Source organism: Neofelis nebulosa, chromosome 4, assembly GCF_028018385.1.
Source record: "Neofelis nebulosa isolate mNeoNeb1 chromosome 4, mNeoNeb1.pri, whole genome shotgun sequence".
Lineage (NCBI taxonomy): Eukaryota > Metazoa > Chordata > Mammalia > Carnivora > Felidae > Neofelis > Neofelis nebulosa.
The window spans coordinates 89,345,261-89,371,470 of record NC_080785.1 but is presented as its reverse complement, the minus strand read 5'-3'; the positions used below and the strand labels follow the sequence as shown (position 1 = coordinate 89,371,470).

At 38.7% G+C, this 26,210-nt stretch overlaps 1 protein-coding gene across 4 annotated transcripts in view; it reads left to right on the top strand.

Moving 5' to 3' along the window:
* Positions 1-26,210, top strand: part of ORC5 (origin recognition complex subunit 5) — a 167,206-nt gene that overhangs the window by 74,177 nt on the left and 66,819 nt on the right. For 2 of the 4 annotated variants that reach the window (XM_058725348.1, XM_058725347.1), the window contains one exon: positions 8,217-9,005. The exons of 1 other annotated variant lie outside the window; for it this stretch is intronic. In XM_058725348.1, coding sequence (XP_058581331.1) covers positions 8,217-8,231 — 15 coding nt within the window. In that variant the 3' untranslated portion in view covers positions 8,232-9,005. Of the gene's footprint in view, positions 1-960; positions 1,070-8,216; positions 9,006-26,210 lie in introns of those variants that run through there. One more of the 4 variants, XM_058725346.1, reaches the window with a different exon arrangement.

The following is a 26,210-nucleotide window of genomic DNA, read 5'->3' as shown; positions in this document are numbered from 1 at the left end:
ATCTAGCTGGTCCTTGAGGCTAGGCTCTTTTCTCTTTTCATATTTTACTTCTTCCTTAAGCAATTTTGGCTATACCCGTGACTTAACCATCTCTATATTAATAACTCCCCAGTTTTTAAAGGCCAGACCTTTTTTTCTGATATTCTTGACCTTTATTGGATGTTTCTCAGCTCTATCAATATATTTCCAAAACTGAACTCAGGAATTCTAACCTCTACTTCTGCCTACCAACAAAAAGGAATGTTCCACTTTCCTCCAGGATTCCCTATTTCAGTGGTTAGCACTGTAGTCTGCCACATGGTGCTGGCCTGAGACCTGGGAGTCATTCTTGACTTTTCTCTCTCCCACACTCCCAGCATCCAAGCATTAGTCCTATTGATTACCAAGTCCCTCCTATATATCTCAGATTCATTCACATATACTATTTGTTACCTCTCTAGTCCAAGCCACTATCATCTTTTCTCTAGTAGCCTCCTAATTGGTCTTCTGTCTACTCTTATCCCCTTAGAATTTGTTGTCCACACTATAGCCAGAATGATCTTATAAAAATATGTCATCCTCCTACTTAAAAGTCTTCAATGTATCTTTTTGAATTAGTGTTTTTGTTTTCTTTGGGTAAATACTGCATAGTGCAATTAGTGGATCATATAGTATTTCTATTTTTAATTTTTTGAGGAACCCCTGTACTGTTTTCCATAGTGGCCGCACCAATTTACCTTCCTACCAACAATGTTTGAGGATTCCCTTTTCTCCAAATCCTTGTCAACACTTGTTACTTCTTGTATTTTTGATACTAGCCGTTCTGACCAGTGTGAGGTGATACCTCATTGTGGTTTTGATTTGCGTTTCTCTGATGATTAGTTGAGCATCTTTTCACGTGTCTGTTGGCCATCTACATGTTTTCTTTGGAAAAGTGTTCAGATCCTCTGCTCATTTTTAAATCTCTTTTCATCTTTCTAGAAAAATCCATCTTTTAATCCTCTGCCTACTTTTTAATTGGATTGGATATTTTTTTGGTGTTGAATGTAAGTTCTTTATATATTTTGGATATTAATTCCTTATGAAAAAATCTAATTAGAAAAGATATATGCACCACTATGCTTATTGCAGCATTATTTTCAATAGCCAGGGTATGGAGGCAGCCCAAGTGTCCATCAATAGATGAATGGATAAAGGGGTGGTACATATATGCAATGTGATATTACTCAGTCATAAAAAAAGACGAGTTCTTGCCATTTGCAATAACATGGATGGATCTAGAGAGTATAATGCTAAGTGAAATAAGTTAGGCAGAGAAAGACAAATACCATATAATTTTACTTATGTGTGGAATCTAAAAAAGAAACACTTTAAACAAATTTTTTTAATGTTTATTTTTGAGAGAGAGAGAGAGACAGATTGCAAATGGGGGAAGGGCAGAGAGAGAGGGAGAGGGAGAATCCAAAGCAGGCTCCAGGCTCCAGGCTATCAGTACAGAACCCGATGTGGGGCTTGAACCTACAAACTGCGAGATCAAGACCTGAGCCCAAGTCAGACGCTTAACCAACTGAGCCACCCAGGCATCCCTAAAAAACAAACTCTTAAATACAGACAACAAATAGGTGGTGGCCAGAGGGGAAGTGGGAAGGGGATGAAGAAGTAAAAGCTTCTAGTTACAAAGTAAATAATTCATGGAGATGAAAAATAACAGGAAATATAGTCAATAAGATGGCAGTAATGTTTGGTGATGGATGGTGACCTCACTTGTGTGAGCACTGAGTCACGTATAGAATTGTTGAATCAATATGTCTCGTACTCCTGAAACTAATATAACATTGTACATCAGTTATACTTAAAAAAAAAAAAAGTCTTCAATAATTTCCCATGACTCTTAGGATAAAAAAAAAACAGGAATCTTTAAAGTAGCCTACAAGACCCCAAGTGATCTGGCCCCTGCCACATCACTTTGTTGCCCAGGCCACATCTAGTACAAACACTGCTCTTGGTATTTGCACTTTAACCCAGCTGGCTTTTTTTTAATTCTTCATATTCACCATTCTGCTTCCCATCTTTGCAAACGCAGCACTTTCCAACTCCTCCACTCCTTTATCTAGCTAACTGGAGCTTAACCTTTGATGTCATTTTAAATGAAAAGTGTTCTTAAACCACCATCATCCCTCCCCGCCCCCCCCACACTATACAGGTAAACTGGTCTCATTCTTTTCTTCTGTTACTTATCATAGTTTTAATTAAGTAATTAATTCAATAATTAGATTTTATCTTTCTACCATATAAGTCCACAAAGCTCAAAGCAGAGACTGTATGTCAATCGCTCCCTTACCTCACACTTAAACACGATGCTTTAAAGTTAGTATGTGCAAAATATATAAATAGTACATATTTTCCTATAATGATTAGCAGTAAAACTTCTGATGAAAAGGAACCATTGTGGGCTTGTGTTTGGGGGAAGCAACAAGAAGGGGGCTAAAGAGACCGTTTCATTCCAAACTGAGGTATGGTGGAGATAAGAGATGGCAAGGATAGTTACCAAAGAAGAGGTAGGTGTGTCTGTTGCCGACACCTGTGGTAGAGAATGAATTATTAGATCAGAGGGCACAACCTAAATGTTCAAAACAAGAGAATGGATCGCTAATTTATTGTATGTTCTTATTTTTGAAAAGTACTGTGCAGTTATTAAAAATCATACTTTTGAAGTTTGGTAAAAACATAAAAGTACTCTTGATACAGGCTTAAGTGAATAAAGCCATTATATATGGAGTTATATACACAAGAAAAGTAGGGAAACCTAAAGGAAGAGAGTAATGGTCAAAACTGGCAATTGCTGCCAGGAAATCAAACATCTGCTTTAATGATAAAACAGTCATTTGTAACTTTATTGGGAACACTTACAGGACTACAGTGGGTTAGAAGTCAGAGATTATAGTATTTAGAAGAAAATTGATGCAGCAAATAGAATGCTTTTAATTCATTTGTTCATTTAACATTTATTATGTTGCTCATTATAATCACTGTGCTAGGCTTTGGGGGATTAGCAACAAGTATAACAGATATAACCTATCCTCATTAGCCTGTATTCCAGTTTATTTTTGTTTGTTTTTTGTTTTTTTGTTAGGATTTTTATCTACTAAAGGGGTTGTGAAGTTGTGAGAGGGGTATTATTATTTAAATATTTGAATATACTTAAATGCTTATGGGAAAGGGGTGATAGAGGAGAATCAGTGATACGAGAGACAGAGATTAAAGCCTCAAGTCCTTGAAATGGTTTATCAACATGGCATTTAGAAATGAGTTGAAAGAAATAGCTCTGGATGAGCTGGATGAGGGAACTCTTCTTGTGTTATAACATGAAGAAAAAGTGGATTCAGATGGAGCTGAGTTTGGAATTTGGTGGCAAGAAGTTGAGGGTATTCTTGTGTCGTCTTTTTTGCCTGTAAAGAAGGAGGCAAATTTGAGACCAAGGACAGAAGTAATAGCAGTCTGAGAGGAACATGGGTATTTGAAATAACTGCTGTGGGGAATGGAAGAAAGCGCTGCCAGGAAAAGCAACTTGCTGGGAGTATTGAGGGCCTATTTAAGGTTCCTGACCTTGAATTTACAGTGGTACCAGTCTGTGAAACTTGTGATCCTCTCCAGTAGCATTCCATATGTCCCTGGTACTGGGACAGCAAAGGGACATTATTGAAATCACAGAGGATTGGGGTTTTGCCAGGTGAATTTGGTGGATGCTAGCAAGTGAGTACTTAAAGTAAAATAACCATGGAGTCTGAGCTAGGAAGGGAAGGAAGGAAGTGAAGCCAGTAGAGGGCCAGTAGTTCAGTGCCTAGAATGTAAGACTCATGAAGTATTTGTAGATCAGGAGAAAGTGAAGGGGCTTGTGACCTGTTTCAAGGTGTTCCAGATAGCTTAAAGAAAGAGCTTGGGGACCGGAGGATAGAATGCCTGAATTTATGTTTTTAGAGGTGGAATATTTCTGAGTGTGATCATAAGAGTAGAAAAGAATGTCATTGGGGTGCCTGGGTGGCTCAGTTGGTTCAGTGTCCAACTTCGGCTCAGGTCATGATCTCACAGTTCCTGAGTTCGAACCCTGCATTGAACTCTGTGCTGACCACTCAGAGCCTGGACCTTGCTTTGGATTCTGTGTCTCCCTCTCTCTCTGCCCCTCCCCAGATCGCGTTCTGTCTCTGTCAAAAATAAACAGATACTAAAAAAAAATTTTTTTTAAAAAGAAAATGCCATTGAAGGTAAGTAAGACAGGTGTGCAGTGAAGTCACTAAGGCTGATACAGATCTTGGGATGGAGAGGAGGACTGAACTGGGTGCTATAGTTTTCAGTGACTAAGAGATAGTGGCAGGGCGATACAAGGTGGTGAGTGGAATGATCTGAGTCTCAGAGGAGCAGAGCTTTTGGTACCAGGACACCAACCCCATCGAAGAGGACATTGGAAAGAACTGAAGAAGAGGCAAGGTCCTTCAGGGGGAGCCACATTTAAACCCAGAAGAGAAAAAACATACATGGGAGAGACAGAAGACATAGAGAACTTTATTGACCAAGGAACAGTGAGAAAGTTTGGACAGAGAAGCAGTTGGAGGCTTTAAAGAAGTACAAAATATGGAGGTAGTATATGGGCAAAGACAGCTGATGAGAAGCTTATTAATTATTGTCCTTAGGATGTTCTTAATGTGAATGGTAGTTTTAAGTTTCTTTCTTACATAGTCCTTGGGAAGACAATACAAGATAACAAGATTGAAACTTAAAGTTCTCTGGTTGCAAGTTATCAGAAGAACCAAACTAAAAAATCAAACTGCCCACAAAAGTAAAAGGAAATAAAATAGCATCCCATGAGAAAAAAACATATTTCAGGGTAGTAAAAGAATCAACAAAGTGAAATAAAAGGATAAAGGGAAAATTAAATCTTTAGACATATGCCATGTAACTAACTTGTATTAGAATATTCTGAATTCTGATTTAAGAATTAATACTCCTAGGAAAAAAAGAGGACAACTAAGAAACAGGCTCTTAACCATAGAAAACAAACTGATGGGTACCAAAGGGGAGAAGGCGGAAGAGATGGGAGAAATAGCGATGGGGATTAAGGAGGGCACTTGTGTTGAGCACTGAGTGTTGTATAAGAGTTGAATCACCGGAAACTAATATTATACTCTATGTTAACTAACTGGAATTTAAATAAAAACTTGGAAAAAAAGGAATTGATTACCCCTAGGCAAATTGTCACTAACATATTGTCATAAACATATTATTTATGTTTATCCTGTTTTTTTCTGTATGCTTACTTTAGAAAATAATTCATTTCTGGGGTGCCTGGGTGGCTCAGTTGGTTGAACGTCTGACTTCAGTTCAGGTCATGATCTCACAGTTGGTGAGTTTGAGCCCCACGTCGGGCTCACTGCTGTCAGCCTGTCATCCTCTCTTTGCCCCTCCCTGTTTACTCTCTCTCTCTCTCTCTCTCAAAAAATAAATAAAAAAAACACTTAAAAAATAAAAAAGAGCAAGTATCTCTTGTACCTGTACAAAAACTATCCAAAATCTTAAAATCATATTTATATGAATTTGATTTATATAAATTTCATGGCATCTGAAGCCATGAAAAGCCAGAGAAAGTATGTATAAAGTACATAACACTCTTTGTAAGTTAAAGCATTGTTTACAGCAAATTGTGCCTCCAAGTCCTGTAATATTTGGAACGTGTGACATAAGTTTTGATGTCCTTGTAGTTATTCTTTCAAATTCTGCCACTAGAATAAGGTATGTGGGGTCAGTAACCAAGTCACCTGTTTACATTGGAGGATGGAGAGATGATGGAGAAAGACATTTATACATCTTGGGCGTTAAGTGTTTCTTTTTCCTTCTAAGACTAAACATTTTTTTAAATATTTATTTTGAGAGAGCATGAGCAAGGGAGGAGCAGGGAGAGAGGAGACAGAGAATCCCAAGCAGGCTCGCACTGTCAGTGCAGAGCCCTATGTGGGACACGATCTCATCAACTGTGAGATCATGACCTGAGTCGAAATCAAGAGTCAAATCGAAATCAAGTGAATTAACTGACTGAGCCACCAGGCTCAGTAAATGTGTCTTAAAGGAATGATCTTATATATTCAATTCCTGAGTAATTTACTGCCTTGAAAAAGTCCAAAAATCTTAAGGGTGTCATTCAGTTTGCTTGAGTACTTCCCAGTGACAAAGCAAAGAAATGGGCTGTAGTGAAGCTTTTATAAATGGATACAGTCAGGTAGTGTAGTGTTTTTAAGTCAGTCCATTCGTTCTAGCAAAGAAAACTTTTCCACAAATTATGCTAAAGTTATACAACTAGATTGAGTAAAATAAAGGAGTCCTGCCACTAATGAATCACCGTATTTCATTTGTTTGCATTTTCTTCTGGTCCTAGTCCATTATACAGATGCTTGTCCTGAGCGGTCAGTGCTGAGTTGCAATTCTGTCCTCCTTTTCCCTCTTAGTGTTTGTAGGTATGTCTTCATATTGGTTGTTTTGTATGACAGTCCCATATTTTATCACATAATACCCTCTAATCCTGTAGTTTTAAATTTTAAATGTTTTAATCTTGGCTTCTTCTAAATTTCATTTCCCACTCAATGTCAAAAAACCCAAAAGCCCAAAACAATAAAACTTAAGATTAAATCCACTTTACCTTGTCACTTTAGGTTTGTAACATTAAGACTCAAAGTTACTGTGGGGATAAATGCCTGGAGAAATGAACAATTCCCCTTCCCTTTTTGCCTATGGTTTGAAATAGCCTTTTATATCTGTTTCCTTCTAAGATCCTCTAAAAAGGATCTGATTTTCGACCAGCATGATTTATATATATATTTTTTGACAGTTTTGTCCAACTGGAAGTTTGTACTTTTTGTCATTTGGGGGGAAAAAAAAGGTTAGCGTTACGCTGTTGCCAGTAAATTTGGGAAGTCCTGGAATTGAGCAGAAGAAAAACATAATATAGAGTATGATATAATATCCATACAATTTGTGTCTTTATGCCTGAGATTTTTTTTTTTAATTTTAGTAACTACTTTTAGTTGTTTAATTACTGTTAATGATAACAGGATTGTCCTGGCATTGTTTTTATACCATTTGGAAAGGTTTAGTATTCTTCAGAAGAACTATTGTAATGAAACAATTAAGGTATTCTTTGGTCCTACGTTAGGTGCCACAATAGCCATAGCGTCTCATTTGAGCTATTTTTAAATGTGTTTTCATAAGCAGCATTCGCAGTTCCCCATTCCAAATTTCAAACAACATTTGATATGTCAGTCATTTGCTTAGAAACTTTTTTAGAAAGTGTATTACAAAATGATAGACAAAAACATTAATTGATGATGGTTTAATAAAAAAGAGCATGTAATTACTGAATCTTTAAAAGGCTGTTCTCACATGGATGATTATTTTTGCAGAATTGAATACTTTAAAGCTTTAATTTTATACTTATTGCTTAGATCATTATATCTAATTATTTTGACCATTTATTCAAATAATAAACCTCCAAGTCTGAATATTTATGGTGAAGAATGAGTTTGGAGAAAGGAAAATAATTATATGTCTCTGTCCCTCTGCTATTTTATTCTGCCTGCCATCAGAGTACAAAAATATACATTCACATCGTCTGTTTGTTGTACCATATTCTTGGATCATACAGATTTAGTTACAATACGCACGCAGGTCACCCAGTGTTGAAAGACTGAAAAGAATGAAAACTACAAATGAGGACAGATCAGCTATGCATTATGTAATGATAAAACAGGTGTTTTGGAAGATAAACAGTGTTCAGAAGCAGAGAAGATTTAAATACTTTTGCATCTCTAATTACTTTATTCTGGTTTTTAGACAAAAAGAAGATAGCTTTCAAATGAAATCTAAACTTTCTCTAGGATAATTGAAATAAAGAATGTTGGGTAGTTCTAACTTTGTTTCCTTTTTTTTTTTTTTTTCCAGAAAAGCAAACTTTATGCATGGGTCAGGGTGGTGGGGGGGGGGGTGCAGAAAGGAAAGTTTTTAAAGAAACCTCGTTCCTAGTGACGTTTTATAAAATGAATACCATTCCTATCGGGGTGCTTTTCATAGCACTATAGGATTGGTTAGCGTTAGTTGTGAATAATTTTGCATGTGCTTCCCAGAATCGTACATAACAAAGCTGAGCAGTCTAGGGGGTGAGGATACTAACATATATTATCTATTTTTGTTTATAGGACGGTGAACTTTGACATAATAAAATACTTGTATGATTTCTTGTGAAAACAAGCTTCAAAGCCATATGGACACTGTGACAATGACTAAGCCAAGCTGTGTTCATCCAACTACTTAGCTGGCCAGGGAGAGGAGTTCTTTGGCTCTATTGGATTTGTCCAGACAGGTGCTGGCCCAGCATGGAATCTGATGAAAATACTCTGATTGGTCTGGGTGGATGTGAGCAGAAGACTATTTACCAGGGACCCTGGAGTATTTGGAAGCAACGTGTTAATTATAAACAGCAGGGTTTGAGCACAATCTGTTCTACTCTTAATGATGTTATCTTAACACTGAAATTGCCTGAAACCCATTTACTTAGGACTACATTTTGCTTTGTGAACTATCCCCTGCGCTTTGAACGTGCCAGCAGCCCTTGTATATAAGCCCAGTCTTTTCACTTCCTCTCCACAGGAGCCTCTGCAGTTGCTTGCCAAAGCAGATTTTCCTAAGGCCACCGTTTTAAAAGATCATAGTTGCAAAATATAATAAATAGAAGGTTTTTTTTTTTAAATCCAAGCTTGTATATGCTTAGCCTTCACCCTGATTTTCTTAAAAGGCCCAAGGTAGTTTGATCAGATATAGGCCAATTTTCCATCCCCAAGCCTGCTTGATAACTGCAGTCTGCTCGTGTGGGGTTTTTCTGGTCACTCTTGCAATTAACCACCCAACCTAGCTTTTTAATCCATGTTTTCTTTCTTAAATAACTGGACTTTAAGAGTTCCACAATAAAAGTTTTTCCTGTTATATCAGTTATGAACCTTGGGTCTGATTTTATTGTCGGTTCATATTTTGAAGAAGCTTTCTGTTAGCAGTTGAATACTTGAAAATTGTTCTGAGCAGATTTAAAGTGCTTGATTACAGAGTCCAGTTTACATTACAAGGGCATTTTATTCTTTCCTTCCTTTTTTTGAAGAAAAATTCTCAAAATAGTCACTGCCAGATAGGAAACCTCTTCATGTGGTTACTGCCTGCCACTTTCTGGATCAAAGAAAGCAAGCAGTTCTGTTCTTGCATTGTTTGGAGGTAATAAGAGGGAGAGAAGGAATGGACTTCCTGTTTGCCTCCCAAAGGATAACATCCACCTTACCTGAGATGTCCCACAGAAGGTGGTGAAATTTTGTGTTCCGGAAGATGTTTGGAGAAACCAGGACCAGGGGAGAGCCATGTGCATTGCAACTTCAGGCTTAGGTTTCCTGCACAAAGAAATCCATGTATCATTGAAGTAGAAATCAGCTTGGGTAGCTGATTCAAGGAGGAGCAGTGGTGGGAGTTTTCGGCCCCTCATAGTTTACTGTAAAGTGGCAGGCCTGCAATACAGTCTTCTTGGATAGGCTGGGCCCAATCTGCATTTCGAGGGAAGAATTCTGGAATGTCAGAGGGTGAAGAAATTATCAAATAGGGAACTGCTGTGAAGGACGGAAAGGAGGCAGAATACGCTTAGAGGAATGTAAGTGACTCTGCCTCCTCCTCAGTGCTGGCCACCTGTCCCGCAGCACCTTGCCTGTCCTGTACCTGCCCCACACAGTGCTACCAGCCCCACAGGAGGCTTCCCTGAAGAAGACCTTGTAACCAGAGTTTCCCTCCTCCTGACTGGACCATAAGACCTTCTCTGTTTATAATTCAGTTTCTAATGGCTTGCTAAATGACTCACTAACTAATTTGATTAATTTATTTAAATGAAGGCTAACAGAGCTTAATATGGATATTAGCATTTTAACAAGGGTCATCTGCAAATGAATTGTGTAATTGGATGATAGGAATCTCCAATTACAGGAAGGAGTCTAATGATGAGAATTAGGCTGGCTGGTGGGCCAGATACTTCCATGAAGAAAGGAGGTGCTTTGAGAATGGGAATCGGTGCAGCCACTGTGGAAAACAATGTGGAGTTTCCTCAACAAATTAAAAATAGAACCAGCATATGATCCAGCAATTCTACTTCTGAGTATTAATCTGAAGAAAATGAAAACTAATTTGAAAAGATCTATGCACCCCAATGTTCACTGCAGCATTGTTTAAAATAGCCAGTATATGGAACAACCTAAGTGTCTATCGATGGATGAATGGATAAAGAAGATGTGGTACATACATGTGATGGAATACTACTTTGTCATAAAAAGGATGAAATCTTGTTATTGCAGCTATGCAGATGGACCTTGAGGGTGTTATGCTAAGTGAAAAAAGTTAGAGCAAGACAAATACTCTATGATTTTTTTATATGTGAAATGAAAACACTAAAATGGAACCGAACTCCTAGATACAGAGAGCAGACTGGTGGCCAGATGGGAAGGGCATTGGTGGGGGCGGGGGGTTGTGAAATGGGTGAAGGGAGTCAAGAAGTACAAACTTCCAGTTGTTAAATAAGTCATGGAGATAAAATGTACAGTATGGCAACTTCAGTCAATAACCTTGTGTTGCATATTTGAAACTTGCTAAGAGAGTAAATCGTAAAAGTTCTCATCACAAAAAATACAACTTTTTTCAACCCTAATTTTAATATACACTATAAACATCTTAATTTCTAACGCCAAATATGATAAAACATACAAAATATACTGTTGAAATTTATCAGGAAATCACTTTGTTATGTAAAATAATGTTCTGTTGCATTATTTGTAGAAAGAGGAGGTATTTAAATTATGCTCAGCATTTATTCTGCCTAGATCTAAAAATGATTAGGTGGTAGAAGGAGAAAGTTACCACGCTGTAGGTTTTTAGAGTTTTAATACATGGATGACCATACATTTGAAAAGTGTTTTCTTTGAATGGCTGTGACCCAGGTATACCTTGTTAGGTGGAGATCTTAGGCCCTCTTCCCTCTTGCTTTCAAGTTAGGTTTCAGTCCATGAACCAGTCTTCATTGCAGAAGCAAATTGCTTTTCAATAGCTCTGGAAGGGATTCTGATCCAACAAGCTTATTCTCATTAAGCCCTAAGGTTAGAAGGGGGTTGGCTCTAGGATAGCAGTTAAGAGTTGGGGCTCTGGAGTCTGACCACTTTGGATCAAATACCAGCTGTGTTTCTACAAGCTGTGTGACCTTAGGCAAGTTGTTGAATTTGCCTGTGCCTCTGTTTTCTTACCTGTACAGTGGAAGGCAGAATTTACCTCCTGGGAGAGTTTGGAGGATTAAATAAGTTGATACAGCTAAGCCAGTAATTCTCAACTGAGAACAGTTTTTCCCCACCATGGAATATTTAGTAATTTCTGGAAATATTTTTAGTTGTTATACTCTGGGATGCATGGAGGCAAGAGGGATGGAGTGCTGCTAAACATCTTACATGCATGTCCCACACAGAATTACCTGGCTCGTGATGTCAGTAGTGCTGAGGTTGGGAAACTTATCTAAGTAAGGTACCTGGCATAGTAAGTGCTCAGTAAATGTTGGCTATTGCAATCATAAAATATTTGTGGCCTAGAAAAGAAGTAAATGGAGGAATGTAGAAACAGTCCAACTAAAAAGGAAAGAGGTACTCTTCCCTAACCATACCTAAGGAAAATAACTCTTGTTGGAAATTTTGGAATTATTCAAATGGACACAATATCTTGAATTTTTATTTTTTTAATTGAAGGATTTATCAGCTGGGCTCTAGTTCACACACAGATTTCATTACTTATTTTTCAGATTTTGTTGAATAGTGGAAAGCATGAGCTCAGTGATCGAATCAGAGAGCAAGTGACATACACTTTTCCTTCAAGGTGTGATGGTTGAGCAATTAGTGGTGTACCTCCAATGGATTTAGTTAACTGACAACCGTTTAGTGTAATTAAGGTCTGGAGCTTGGAAACCTCCAGTGTAAGAAGCAACCTCTTTAGTCTCTCCAAGGCGTGCACTCCTGCGTATACTGTGCAAAGAAAGGTAATGCATCAAGTCCAGGAATAGTGCATCCCTTATCTCATCAAGTACGAAGTCTCTAAAATAGTTGAAATGCAGCAGCTGCCCCCAGGTGTGCAGTTAGGGCTGTCATGGTGTCCTCTAGTGTTAGCTGAACACTCACACTGTTGTGTATCATAATTGGTTGCATTTTATGCCTTCAGCCATGAACAGAGACTTGGAAGTAATTAGCCCAGAGGTTGATGTTATTCGGCTTCCTCCCCTACATTTTGAAAGCTTCATCTGCTACAAAGTGGGACTATCATATGTAAATCGTTTTGATAATTTTGTATGTAATTTCAGTCTGCTGACACAGTTTGCTTTCAAAAATGCTTAGTAGAGCTCAAAGAAATCTTTCCTATCAAGATACCAACATTTCACTCAAATTTGCTATTAAATGGCCTGAATACACAGTTAGTGTTCATTTTCCAGCAGTGACACATTCATGAAGCACAGTATGAGAAGTAGAAATTTGGTAGAGCAGAGAAAATTATAATCAATTCATTCATTTAACTGCATGTTGATGCACAATAATGATGGGAATTTTAGAAGGCATTCAACTGTTTGAGTAAATAGTGGTAGCTTTGGCATGAGCAGAGTCTGGATTTTAGAGATAGTGAAGGTTTGCCTGGGTTTTGGATGAACCACAAACTGTTTCACTGGTCTTTGAAGAGGCTGAGAGTCTAATGACATTTCCCATACGAATATTCAATATTCATCCAAAAAATATCAAGTACCGGCTGTGTGCCAGGCACTGTGTTGGGTGCACAAGCTACCACAGTGGTCAAAGGAGTCAGATGTCTGGCCTGGACAACAGGTGCTCTCAGCATCGGTAGGGCCATTCCATGAGAGAGGAAATCTTGGGAGAAGGACTAGATCTGTGGGATGAGGAAGATCATGAGTTCAATTTTGAACATGTTGCCACTGGAGTGCTTAGGTGGAAGTGTGACGTAGGTGGTTGTATCAAAGTTAGGGATCTGAGTTACAGCCAAGTATAAATGTAGACTTTGGGGGCGCCTGGGTGGCGCAGTCGGTTAAGCGTCCGACTTCAGCCAGGTCACGATCTCGCGGTCCGTGAGTTCGAGCCCCGCGTCAGGCTCTGGGCTGATGGCTCGGAGCCTGGAGCCTGTTTCCGATTCTGTGTCTCCCTCTCTCTCTGCGCCTCCCCCGTTCATGCTCTGTCTCTCTCTGTCCCCAAAAAATAAATAAAAAACGTTTAAAAAAAAAAAAATAAATAAATAAATAAATGTAGACTTTGTCAGAATAGGGCTATACAGTGAGTTAGAGGTCTTAGTTCTTAAAGTCGTGTCCCTGACATGGCGAGGAAGAAACCATCTGGAAATGAGTTAAAAGAAAATATGTAGAAGGTGGCCATAACTATTGCTCTTCAATTTGCCACAGAGCTGCAGTTAATTTTATTTTTCAAATGAGAATTCTGCACTGTTAATATACACCACATTCCTTCCAGTATATGAAGCAGCAGTGAGAGAGAAATGGGCTAAGTTCCATTTAGTATCTGGTCCCAAAAGGAAAAATCAGACACACTTAGAGTCTTATTTCTGTGGAGAACGTTAGTTCAGAACACATGATTTCATCAATTTTGGCCGACTTTCATAGTAATAGGGGCACTGCTGTGGCTCAGGTGTGCCCTGGAATTTCAGAGCCCTTTTAGGTTCACTTCCTCTGGGTTGGAGCGTTCAGCCATCCTAGCGCCTGGGACTCATCCAGCTGGAAATGAAGAGAGCCTCGGAGGAACTGAGATGTACCAACCCTATAGACATCTAGGAGGAAGGAAGCTGAAAGAGAAACCCCTGCTACTTTCTACCTCAGTCTTTTGTTAGTTGAACAACATTGACCAACTGAAGCCAGTCATCGAGTGGATGAAAAGACATGAGAAAGAGCCACGTGTCTCAAGAGGTAAAACAGGCAGCTGCTACAAATACCTCTGAATGTAAAAACAATAAGCTGAAGTGACCTACAGAGAAAGGAATAAGTAGATATGAGTAATTGCGTTTGTTTTTATTGTGATATTTTTTTAAATGTTTTTTTTAATGTTTATTTTTGAGACAGAGCATGAACAGGGGAGGGTCAGAGAGAGAGGGAGACACAGAATCTGAAACAGGCTCCGGGCACTGAGCTGTCAGCACAGAGCCCGACGCGGGGCTCGAACTCACGGACCGCGAGATCTTGACCTGGGCTGAAGTCGGACGCTCAACCAACTGAGCCACCCAGGCGCCCCATTAATGAAAAGTTATATGGGAGAAGTGAAACGTATCAATAAAAAAGAAATTTTATGATACCACTAGAATAGGAGGGACATGAAAGAAGCCCCCAGCTTAGTTACAAATAAAACTTTGAAACCGTTGAATGGAAGACAGTACTGTCCACAGCTCCATGCAGCATGGGCTGGTTGCCATAATTCCTTTCATGATCAAAGGTATGGGGTAAACAAGAAAGAAATTAAGAAGGAGAGGATGTGAAAAGACCTCCACCCCAGAGAGAAAATGCTCTAGAACATGTTTTTCATAATGCTACTTTATATTATTAAAGAATCAGTCTTTATTATAAAAGTAACACAAGTTTACTGCAGAAATTGGAGGCAGTCATGAAGAAGTAAAAATCGCCAGGTAGCAACGTTCAGAGATGGTCTCTGTAAGTAAATGTGTGGCATTTTTACTTCTGGTTGCTATAGTCTTATAATTTAAAGAAAATCCCTCAATGTGTCTTTTACCCTAGGAAAGAAAGGACAGGTCAGGTGGAGACCAGTGGTGCATACAACAGCCTGTGAAATATGGTTGGTAGGAGTTAAGATTGGAGCTTCTCCAAAAATGTTTAGAATGACAACATTATATATATTTAATACACACAGAGTAGTTGAAATTGAAACTGCATCAACATCATGAAAAGTGGTATCTCAAAGACATTGCATCAAAAACCAATTCTTAAATGTGTGTGGCCAGTATGTCTCTTTTTATAGACCTCCTTATTTAAAAATGTTTATCAGGGGCGCCTGGGTGGCTCAGACGGTTAAGCGTCCGACTTCAGCTCAGGTCACGATCTCGTGGTCCGTGAGTTCGAGCCCCGCGTCGGGCTCTGGGCTGATGGCTCAGAGCCCGGAGCCTGCTTCAGATTCTGTGTCTCCCTCTCTCTCTGCCCCTCCCCCGTTCATGCTCTGTCTCTCTCTATCTCAAAAATAAACGTTAAAAAAAAAGTAATAAAAAAAATAAAAATGCTTATCATGATATTAAAATGGGAGAAAGAACAAAAGAAACTCTAAAGAGAAGGAAGACAAAAGGAATTGAAGGATGGGAGGAGGAGGGCAGCGAAATAGATACCAACTTGTAGAAATATGAACCACAAATGGCACAGAAATGGGATGTTCCAGTTAACCTATGGCTGGATAACAAACCACCCCAGACTTCATGGCCTAAAAACATCAGTCATTTGTTTTGCTCATGGATCTGCGGTTTGGGCAGGGCTCGGCTCCACACTGTGTCTCCTGGGGCAACTTGAGCGGAGTCGCAATCACCTGAAGGCTGGCTCACTGATGTCTGGAGATGATGCTGGCTGGTGGCTTTCACCTGGAACACCCACACGAGGTCCCTCTGTGCACTGTCTCCACTTCCTGATGGCATCGCTTTTGCAGCATTGTGATTAAGGCCTGCTTATATTTAAAGGGAAGGGAACTAAAAATAGAACTACCCTAAGGCCCAGCAATTGCACTACTAGGCATTTATCCACGGGATACAGATGTGCTGTTTCGAAGGGACGCATGCACCCCCATGTTTATAGCAGCACTATCAACAATAGCCAAAGTATGGAAAGAGCCCAAATGTCCCATGATGGATGAATGGATAAAGAAGATGTGGTATATATATACAGTGGAGTATTACTTGGCAATCAAAAAGAATGATATCTTGCCATTTGCAACTACGTGGTTGGAACTGGAGGGTATTATGCTAAGTGAAATGAGTCAGTCAGAGAAAGACAAATATCCTATGACTTCACTCATGTGAAGACTTGAAGAGAAAAAACAGATGAACATGAGGGAAGGGAAACAAAAATAATATAAAAACAGGGAGGGGGACAAAACAGAAGAGATTCATAAATATGGAGAACAAACTGACGGTTACTGGAGGGGTTGTGGGAGGGGGGATGGGCTAAATGGGTAATGGGCACTAAGGAATCTACTCCTGAAATCGCTGTTGCACTATATGCTAACTAATTTGGATGCAAATTTTAAAAAAGAAATAAAATAAAAAAATAAAATAAAATGGAAAAAAATTTAAAAAAAATAAGGGAAAGGGAATTAGGCCCTCCTCTCTTGATACAAAGGGTAGCAAAGAATATGCAAAGATGCTTTAAATCCCTACACAGAACATAATAATCTGAAAATAATAATATTATGGAGTGCAGCTGGAATATATCTTATGTCATCTCAAAATCTGAATTGGTGTAGCAGACTGTTGGTGTTCTCTTGCTCCTACTAAGTATCCCCCCCCCCCTTCCAAAGCACAGGAACCTCGGCTGCAAAGGAGGCCAAAGTCCTTAGAGCACAGGGAGCAAAGGTAACTGTGGTGGGAGGTAGGATCAGAGAGGAGATGGCCACGTCATGTGTGGCCTTGCAGGGCACTGAAGGACCTGGTTCTTACTCTGTGGAAGTAAGTTTTGAGGTGGAAGAGTTTTGAGCAGGGAGTCCCATGATCTGGCTTAGATTTTGAAAAGGATCACTGGATAATACATTGTTAATAGACCATAGAGGAGAGGAGGATGGAAGCAGAAAGAACAGTTAGAAGGCTGTCAAAATGATCCAAGTGAGAGATGATAACGGTGGCTCACATAAGAATATTAATAGTGGAGGTGGTGAGAAGTTGTCAGATTCAGGATATATACAGGACTTGCTAATTAATTAGGTATCGATTATAAAAGAGTCAAAGATGACTCCAGGGTTTTTGACCTGAACGTCTGGAAAAGTGGAAGGGAGAAAAGATCAAGGGCTCAGGTGTGGTAAATTGGAAATTTCTGTTAGGTATCTTAAGAGGAGAGGTCATGGAGGCACTTAGGTAGACAAGTGTGGAGTTCAGGCCAGAGATAGAAACCATAGGGGTTGTCAGTATCCAAATGAAAGCATATAAGGGAAACGTGCATGTAAAGGAAGTATGGTTGCCTCTTCTGGGTTAGAAAACTTCCTATTCACTCACCTGAGCTCCTGTGCAGGAGCATTCAGACCCCTCAAGAAGGTAACTCCACTCCTTGGGGAGTTGCTAGTAAACTGTAAGGAAATTTTGGTCAATCTTTTCTATGGGAAGATAGGATTCATGATTCAATTACAATTTATTTTATTTAAATACTGAAATTTTGTAAAATTTCAAACGGTCTTTGCAAAATTAAAAAGAAAACTGAAATTTTGGTCAATCTTTTCTATGGGAAGATAGGATTCATGATTCAATTACAATTTATTTTATTTAAATACTGAAATTTTGTAAAATTTCAAACGGTCATTGCAAAATTAAAAAGAAAACTGACAGAAAACAAGGCATGAGTGGGTCATAGATTTAATTATAACAATATATGCCATGCCAGCCTGGGCAAAATGGCCTCTAAAATACTGAGTTCACAGATTAAATATGCTAATTAAATTCCAAAAGCCCATTGTTGAAAAGCTGTTCCTATTACTACACATTTGCTTTCTCTCCATTATAGAAATAAGATTGTATGCAGAATTTCTCCATTATATATAAAGTTGCTTTTAAATGGATCTAAGTGTGGAATACTTGGTTATTAGTACCTGTTTTTTTTTCTGGAAATATCCATCCATCTTTTGTTATATACTTTTTTATTGTAATCTTGATAAATCTATCACTGAATCCCACTCAGAAGAGGACATGCTTGGTGTTGTGGCTCAGGCTGTTGGATTGGTTTGCCTTGGCTTCCTCTTACTTGCAATTATGACCAATGGCGCTCATTGGCAAGACAGTCATAAGGCTATAAATATGGTTCCATCATCATCACACAATAACTAAGAGCTACCTGAATAAAGAAGATGAAGACAAAAGTTACAGGGATTACTAGACACATAGTGCCCTTTGAGATAGAAATTGATTTTTTTCCTCTTTACTTTTCACTGTTAAAACTTTGTGGTAATAACTACCAACTGAACATTTATGTGCCTGACACTGTAATAGATAATTCACATACATCATCTCTAATGCTTATGTATTTGGGTCTATTTGGGTGAAAAAAATATGTATTCACTGAAAAGCTGACACTGGAATGCCCCTTAGGGAAGAAAATATGTTGGTGAGCAACTCGGAGCAGAAGATGGGAAAGAAGAAGCAGAAAGGGTAGAGGATGAGACCCTGATAGTTCCTTGGAGGAAGTAAGGCAGCAGGAACATGACTCAACTCTTCTGCATAAAAAAAGGATTTATTGGGGCGCCTGGGTGGCACAGTCGGTTAAGCGTCCGACTTCAGCCAGGTCACGATCTCGCGGTCCGTGAGTTCGAGCCCCGCGTCAGGCTCTGGGCTGATAGCTCGGAGCCTGGAGCCTGTTTCCGATTCTGTGTCTCCCTCTCTCTTTGCCCCTCCCCCGTTCATGCTCTGTCTCTCTCTGTCCCAAAAATAAATTAAAAAACGTTGAAAAAAAAATTAAAAAAAAAAAGGATTTATTTTTGCTCTTGAGGATCAGGGCAAGAACACACACAAGAAGAATCTTTTTTTTTTTTTTGAGAGAGAGAAAGTATGCATGCACACATGCATGTGAGCAGGGGGGTGGGGCAGAAGTGGGGAGAGAGACAAAATCTTAAGCAGGTGCTATGCTCACATGGAGCCCATGCAGGGCTCAATCCCATGACCCTGGGATCATGACCTGAGTTGAAATCAAGAATCGGATGCTCAACCAACTGAGCCACCCAGGCACCCCACAAAAGGAGTCTTTAAGCTGGGCCACTGTGCGAGTGATATAGCCAAAGAGAAATTTTAAGTTATTGCTTTACAATTCAAGATGTGACCATTTTTTGGAACTCATAAATTTCCTGTAATACTCTGCTACATGCAGCAGCCATTTTTTGGAGAAGATCATCCAAAAGAGGCAGTTTCCTACTAATGGATTGACATTAGAGTAAATTTCTTTTAAAGGATACCAAGTGGAAACTACAAAGTTAGCTGAAGTTAGAAGTTGTTTAGAAGTGAAAATTCAAACCCTTCCCTCCAGACAAGGAATTCACACGCATCTTGGGTGTGACAATCCCAAGCAAAGAGCATCAGACGCTTACCCTTCCTTTCTTCCTTCTTTAAATCCTGCCTTTCTGCCTTCCTTCCTTTCTTCCCTCCCTTTCACTCTTTTTCTCTCTTTCCCTCCCTCCCTATCTGCTTTACTTTTGAGACTTCACTTCTGTTGGTGGTAGAAACTAACTGGCAAGTTCAGGATTAACTTAGCGCCTTCTAGTTTAAACTCAACTTCCTAGGATTCCTTTCCTTTCCCCCTATCCATATTTGTTAGGCCCTTGCATAGCCTGAATCTCTGATATTCCTGAACCCATTGTGCAGCACTGGAATAGCTAAGTACAAAAGCTGGCTGGTATCTTCTGACACCATTCTTTCCACTTGTGATTTAGTGCATCCTCTGTATCTGGATGCAGAAGATCCTCACAGTCTGTGCCCACTCTCGTATGTCCCTCTACCTGCTTGTTCCATGGACTTCCTTGTTCCTGATTTTTCAGTCTTGTTCCTTGTGGGTTTATGACCCACCAGCCAAGCCATTCACCATTGCCCCTGAGTCTGACTGTAACCTTACCTGGGGCTACTTCTCTCTCCCCATGAAGTGTGCTACCACTCAAAACTGTCCACTGGGAGGATTTTAACTCACTAGTGTCTTTCAGTTCCACTGAGTGGGACTCTAGTGCAACAACAGTCCATTTCCAACTTGGCACTTCCATACAGAGTTCACCCATCCATGAAGCAAAGCCAGCCTTTTTCCTTCTCCATCAGTTGATTGTGGGGGAAACACCCCATGAAGCCATAGGTATGAGCTGAGGAAGAGGCATTGGTGCCACAGTGGATCTGGACCACCTATTCCTGCAGATGTTCTCTGGACCTATTTGAGATTGATCCCCAATGTGTCACTTCAATTTTAAAATGGATAGCTGCAGGTGAATTGGTAGGTCTGAGAAAACACACTTCATCATAATGGGTGATTTTGATCATGTGACACATGATGTCCCATGGTGAGATGCTCAGCTTCTACCAGGGCACTGTAGCATGCCAAGAGTTGTTTGCCTGAGCTCTGAAGGGCACTCTGCTATTGGAGCTTGCCAGAGGCTCCACCCAGCACCCTTCTCTTTCATCCAGAGGCTCCACACAGCATCCACACAGATCTGTGTAATCATGGGATGCTGGGTTGTATGGCCCAGTAGGCAGGGTTGCTTGTACTGCTTGCCTAGATCCTCTAAAGTCCTCTTTCTTGCTCTGCTCCCCATTCAAAAATAGCAACCCTCCATATAGTGTATGTTACCACCAGAACCTGAAGAAGCCTGTAAAGCATTGTGTTTCTTTTGTTCGCAATAGGAGATGCAAGTGTGATAGCTTTACCTTTACTCTGGAAAGGATGGTCCATCGTATTTCAGACCACCAGAGCCCTGATACTTCACTGATGTGGAAGCCTTCTGAGTCTTCATGAGGCTTTCCCAGCCACCACATGGAGGACATGTGTTGTCATACTAAGGCATCCAGATTCCTTGCAGGTTCTTGCTCAGTTGGCTCAATTAATACTATATCATCAATACATCAACATTTTATGTGATATCTAGATGGTTCAGAGCCCTTTGGCTGTATTGCAACAGAAAGCAGGAGAATTGGCATAATTCTGGAGTAAGACTATGAATATATATAGTTGCCCCTTATATGTGAATGAGAAGTGCATGTGATGCTTCTCCCTGATGAGTATTAAAAAAATCTGTTAGACCAAAAGCTGTGTATTGGGACTTTTAGCTTCTGTTTAGAATGTAGAAAGTCAGAAAGCTTTCCCAACATTGCAACAGGAAAACGTCTGCAAAATCATGACTTCTCTTGAGCCCATCAAATAGTTGAAATAGAGCAACCAACTAGCTTGAAATTTAAAGAAAGATAGGTGACTTGAAATCAAAGAAAAACAGGACACAAGCATATACTTACCTGGGCCAGATGCTGGGTGTCATATAGAATTCAGCTAAAACTTCTAACAAATTACTAAAGACTGAATGTGGACTGGTATGAGAATATAGAATTCCTGGGAGATGTAGACACAAGGACAATTTACATGCATTCACAGTCTCTTCTCAAGTGTTCACGAGAAAGATTGGGAGACGAGAGACTGAAGAAATCCTTCATTGTGCAAGCCTGGGGTGGGGAGAAGCAGCTGCTGTGGAAAGGCATGAAGCCTCCGTCATATGTCGCTCTCCTTTCTCTGTATGAAAAAAAAAGGCATAAGCCACTGGCAGAAAGCATCAAATCTGGTAATCTTTAGGGGCACTCTGTGGCTGGGGGAAAGAAACAGAAAGAATTTGTCTACCATTGGCGGGGGAGATCAGCATAATTGATAAACCTCGAGTCAAGCTAACCAAGAAAAAAGAGAAGACACAAATTACTGTAAGAGAAGAGATAACCACTGATTCCACAAACATTAAAAGGATAAAAGAGAATATTATAAACAATTCTTTGGCCATAAATTTGATTATTTAAGTGAAATGGACCAATTCCTTATAAAACATAGACAACCACAACTTAAGAAGAAATAGGATCCTGAGAAACGTAACAGAAACCCATGGGGGAGGGGAAGGGGAAAAAAAAAAAAAAAAGAGGTTAGAGTGGGAGAGAGCCAAAGCATAAGAGACTGTTAAAAACTGAGAACAAACTGAGGGTTGATGGGGGGTGGGAGGGAGGGCAGGGTGGGTGATGGGTATTGAGGAGGGCACCTTTTGGGATGAGCACTGGGTGTTGTATGGAAACCAATTTGACAGTAAATTTCATATATTAAAAAATAAATAAATAAATAAATAAAAAAAAAAATAAACACACACACACACAAAAAAAAAGGAATTTCAAAGGTCTTTTGAAGTAACTTAACAACATCTCCTATTAACTTATTGCTCTGCCATCAGACTTGTCTACTAGTTTATACTGAATTCTTTAGATAAATGGCAGCTTAAAAAATTGAGACACTTAATCCAGAAGTATTCAAAGAACGCAAAAAGATAATTAAATCTATATCTTTTTAAAAATGTGTTGTATGGAAACCAATTTGACGATAAATTTCATATTAAAAAAATAAAAACAAAAAATATAGAAAAAAAAAAAAAAAAAAGAAGAAATAGATAACATGAATAGCCAGGTCCTTCACTAATAACTGTAATGATTATTTAAGGGAGAAATAGTACACAATTTCTATTCTGTGCAAATTCTTTCAGAAAATAGAAGACATAATAAGAATACTTTTCAACTCATTTTAGAAGGCCAGCATAACTGATACTAAAGCCAAAGACATAACAAGAATTTTCCAGACTAATATCCCTTATTGAGAAACACAAAAATTCTTAGCAAAATATTCATGAATCAAAACCAGTAAATATATAAAAATAATTATACATCATGACCAAGTGGAGTTTTCCAAGGAATACAAAACTGATATAACTCTCAAAAATCAATCAATATAATTCATCATGTTAGTAGATTCAAGAAAATGACATGATTATTTTCATAGTTGCACAAAATTATTTGACAAAATCCAACTTCCATTAATGATTAAAAAAACTCTCCATGTAAATGAGAAATTAAAGACAAATTTCTCTACTTGTAAAGGGGACTTGTGAAAAACCTGCAGCTAATATCATACTTAATGTTTAAAGATCTAATGCTTTCTCTGTAACATCACAAATAAGGCAAAGATGTCTACCTTCACTACTGCTATAAAATAATCTATCATCATTTCTATTAAATATAAGCCTGATAAATAAATACACTGTATTTATAAATATAAGCCTGATAAATAAATAAATACACTGTATGTTCTAGCCCATGCAATAACAGAGGAAAAGGAAATAAAAATCATGCAGATTAAAAAAGAAGAAATAAAACTGTCAGTATTTGCAGAGATCTTTTATGCAGGAAATCCCAAAGCATCTACAAAAAATCTTCTAGAACTCATAAGTGAATTTAAGAGTCAAAAATTCATGTATAACTTTTGACTCCTAAAAACTTAACTACTAAATAGCTTACTGTTGACTCAAAGCCTTACCAATAACATAAACAGTTGAATAAAATAATAATTTGTGTGTTGAAAAATTATATGCTATATTCTTACAATAAATAAGCTAGGGAAAATGTCATTAATAAAATCATAAGGAAGAGACAATACATTTACAGAACTGTGCTATATTTATTGAAAAAAAAATCAACATATAAGTGCAAACAGTTCAAACCTGTGCTGTTCAAGGGCCAACTGTATACTGTGTTCATAAACTGAAAGACAACTTTGGTAAGATGTCACTTCTCCCCAGATTAATATATAAATTCAATCCAATAACATTCAAAATCCCAGCAGGAATTTTTTGTTGTTGTAAAAATTGACAAAGCTGATTGTAAAATTTATATGGAAATACAAAGGAAGAATTTTTATTTTAAAAAATTATTTTAATGTTTATTTTTTGAGAGAGAGGGAGACAGAGTGCAAGTGGCGGAGGAGTAGAAAGACAGGGAGACATAGAATCTGAAGATGGCTCCAGGCTCTGAGTTGTCAGCACAGATCCCAACATGGGGCTCAGACCCACAAATTGTGAGATCATGACCTGAGCCAAAGTCGGACGCTCAACCAACTGAGCCACCCAGGTATCCCAACAATTTTTCAAAAAGGAGAAAAAATTGGAGACTCTACATGAACAGATATCAAAACTAAATATAAAGCTACAGTGTTTTATTTTTATTTTTATTTATTTTTTCAAGGTCATTTATTTATCTTGAGAGAGAGAGAGAGAGAGAGCGAGCGAGCAGAGGAAGGGCAGAGAAAGGGAGACAGAGATTCCTGAATAGGCTCTGCACTGTCAGCACAGAGCCTGATGTGAAGCTTTGAACTCATGAACCATGACATCATGACCTGAGCTGAAATCAAGAGTAGGACATTTAACCAACTGAGCCACCCAGGCGCCCCTAAATCTATAGCGATTTAAAAGATAGTGGGGTATGGTTGGGGCACCTGGCTGGCTCAGTTGGTGGAGTGTACAACTCTTGATCTTGGGGTTGTGAGTACCAGGCCCATGTTGAGTGGAGAGATTACTTAAAAATAAAACCTTTAAAATGTATGAATGAATGAATGATAGTGGAATATTACTGAAAGTATGTATACATAGGTCAATGAAACATAATTGAAACTCCAGAAATACACATTGTGTATACTATAAGTATATTATAGATTGACTTTAGGTAGGTAATAGGTAGTAAATAGATACTAACTGAGGTTTGACAGAGGAGCCAAGATAATTCAGTGAAGAAAGGATAGTCTTTTCAATTAATGATATGGGCACAATTCGACATCGATACACACACACAAAAGAACCTTGACACATAGCTTGAATAGTATGTAAAAATTAACTTAAAATGTATTGTAAATCTAAATTTAAAACCTAAACTTTTCCCCCAAGGAAACATATGAATAAGTCTTTGCAGTCTTGGGTTAGGCAAAGAGTTATTAGGATACAAAATTCACAAAACATACAAGGAAAAATAATAAGCCATTCTTCATCAAAATTAAAATTTTGCTTCTTCAAAGAAGAAATGTGTTCTTTGAACACATGTCTTATGTCTTCTATTTTCTGTTAAGAAATTAAAAAGACAAGCAGCAGACTAGCTGATCGTATTGGCAAAACACACAAAGCTGGTTATCCAGAATATGTAAAGAACTCACACAACTCAATAAAATAAACAATCCATTAAAAATTTGACAAAAGATTTCAATAGACATCTTGTCAAAAAAATATATAAAGAGGGTAGAAAACACATGAAAGATACGTAACATTATTAAGCAGTAGAAAAATACATGTTAAAACAATGGTGAGTCTGGGTGGCTCAGTCAGTTGAGCGTCCGACTTTGGCTCAGGTCATGATCTCATGGTTTGTGAGTTTGAGCCCTGCGTTGGGCTCAAACATGTTTGTGGCAAGGACCTGGTTCGTTCCTCATTAGAAGCTTTGCCGTTGAGTAATTCAGAGTGGAAGTACAATCCAGAAGTTCTTACATGGAGAAGAGGTGGGGGTTGCTGACTGGCTCAAGCCACACATGTCTCCTTCCCACTGGAAATGCTCTTGGGTCATGGTGAGGGGCTGCTGCTGGAGTGTCTCCCCCTGCAATCGATCTCAGCTGGGTTTTCAGTCTTCTTGCAAGTCATGAGCAGTCAGTGGGGCTCAGTTGTCATGGGAATCTGTTTTAAATGCTGACAGGGAGAGGAAGAAAATGCATTGAGCATGATGTGCTACTTTAAAAATCTATGATTTGTGACGCTGAGACAACATGATGGACTTATTAAGAACACAGCAAGGGTTTGAAAATTATGTCCTGAACATTCTAGCCTGGTATCTGTAAATTCACAAACTTATTGAACGAGAAGAATCATTGTATGTCTTTATCAAAATAGTCATCTGAAAAAAAGCCTTGCGCATACTGGTTTTTATAAACTGATACATCTAACAGTGCATTGATTAAAATATTAAGCTCGTAAAAGGACAATTCAATAGCAGCATCCTGACAGGTGAGGATTGCTCACTGGAGGCTGGGGCTTAGGTTAGGGCTCCTGTTTGTAAATGTGCTCTATGGGGTAAATGGAGCGTTTGTGGCATTTGATAATTACTCTGGTTGCAAATCAGTGTCAGCAGCAGTGAAATTAAATTATCAATGGACAGGAGAGAAAAATATATATAGGTGGAAAATAATTGATATTAGCAGGTAATAGCCCAAATGAGCATTAAAAAAAAAAGAAGACAGGTGCCCCCATCACAGAGGGTTTCTTAATCTGACACAGTCACTTACTTTAGGGATCATCCAGCCATGTTTTTGATAAATTCAGGAT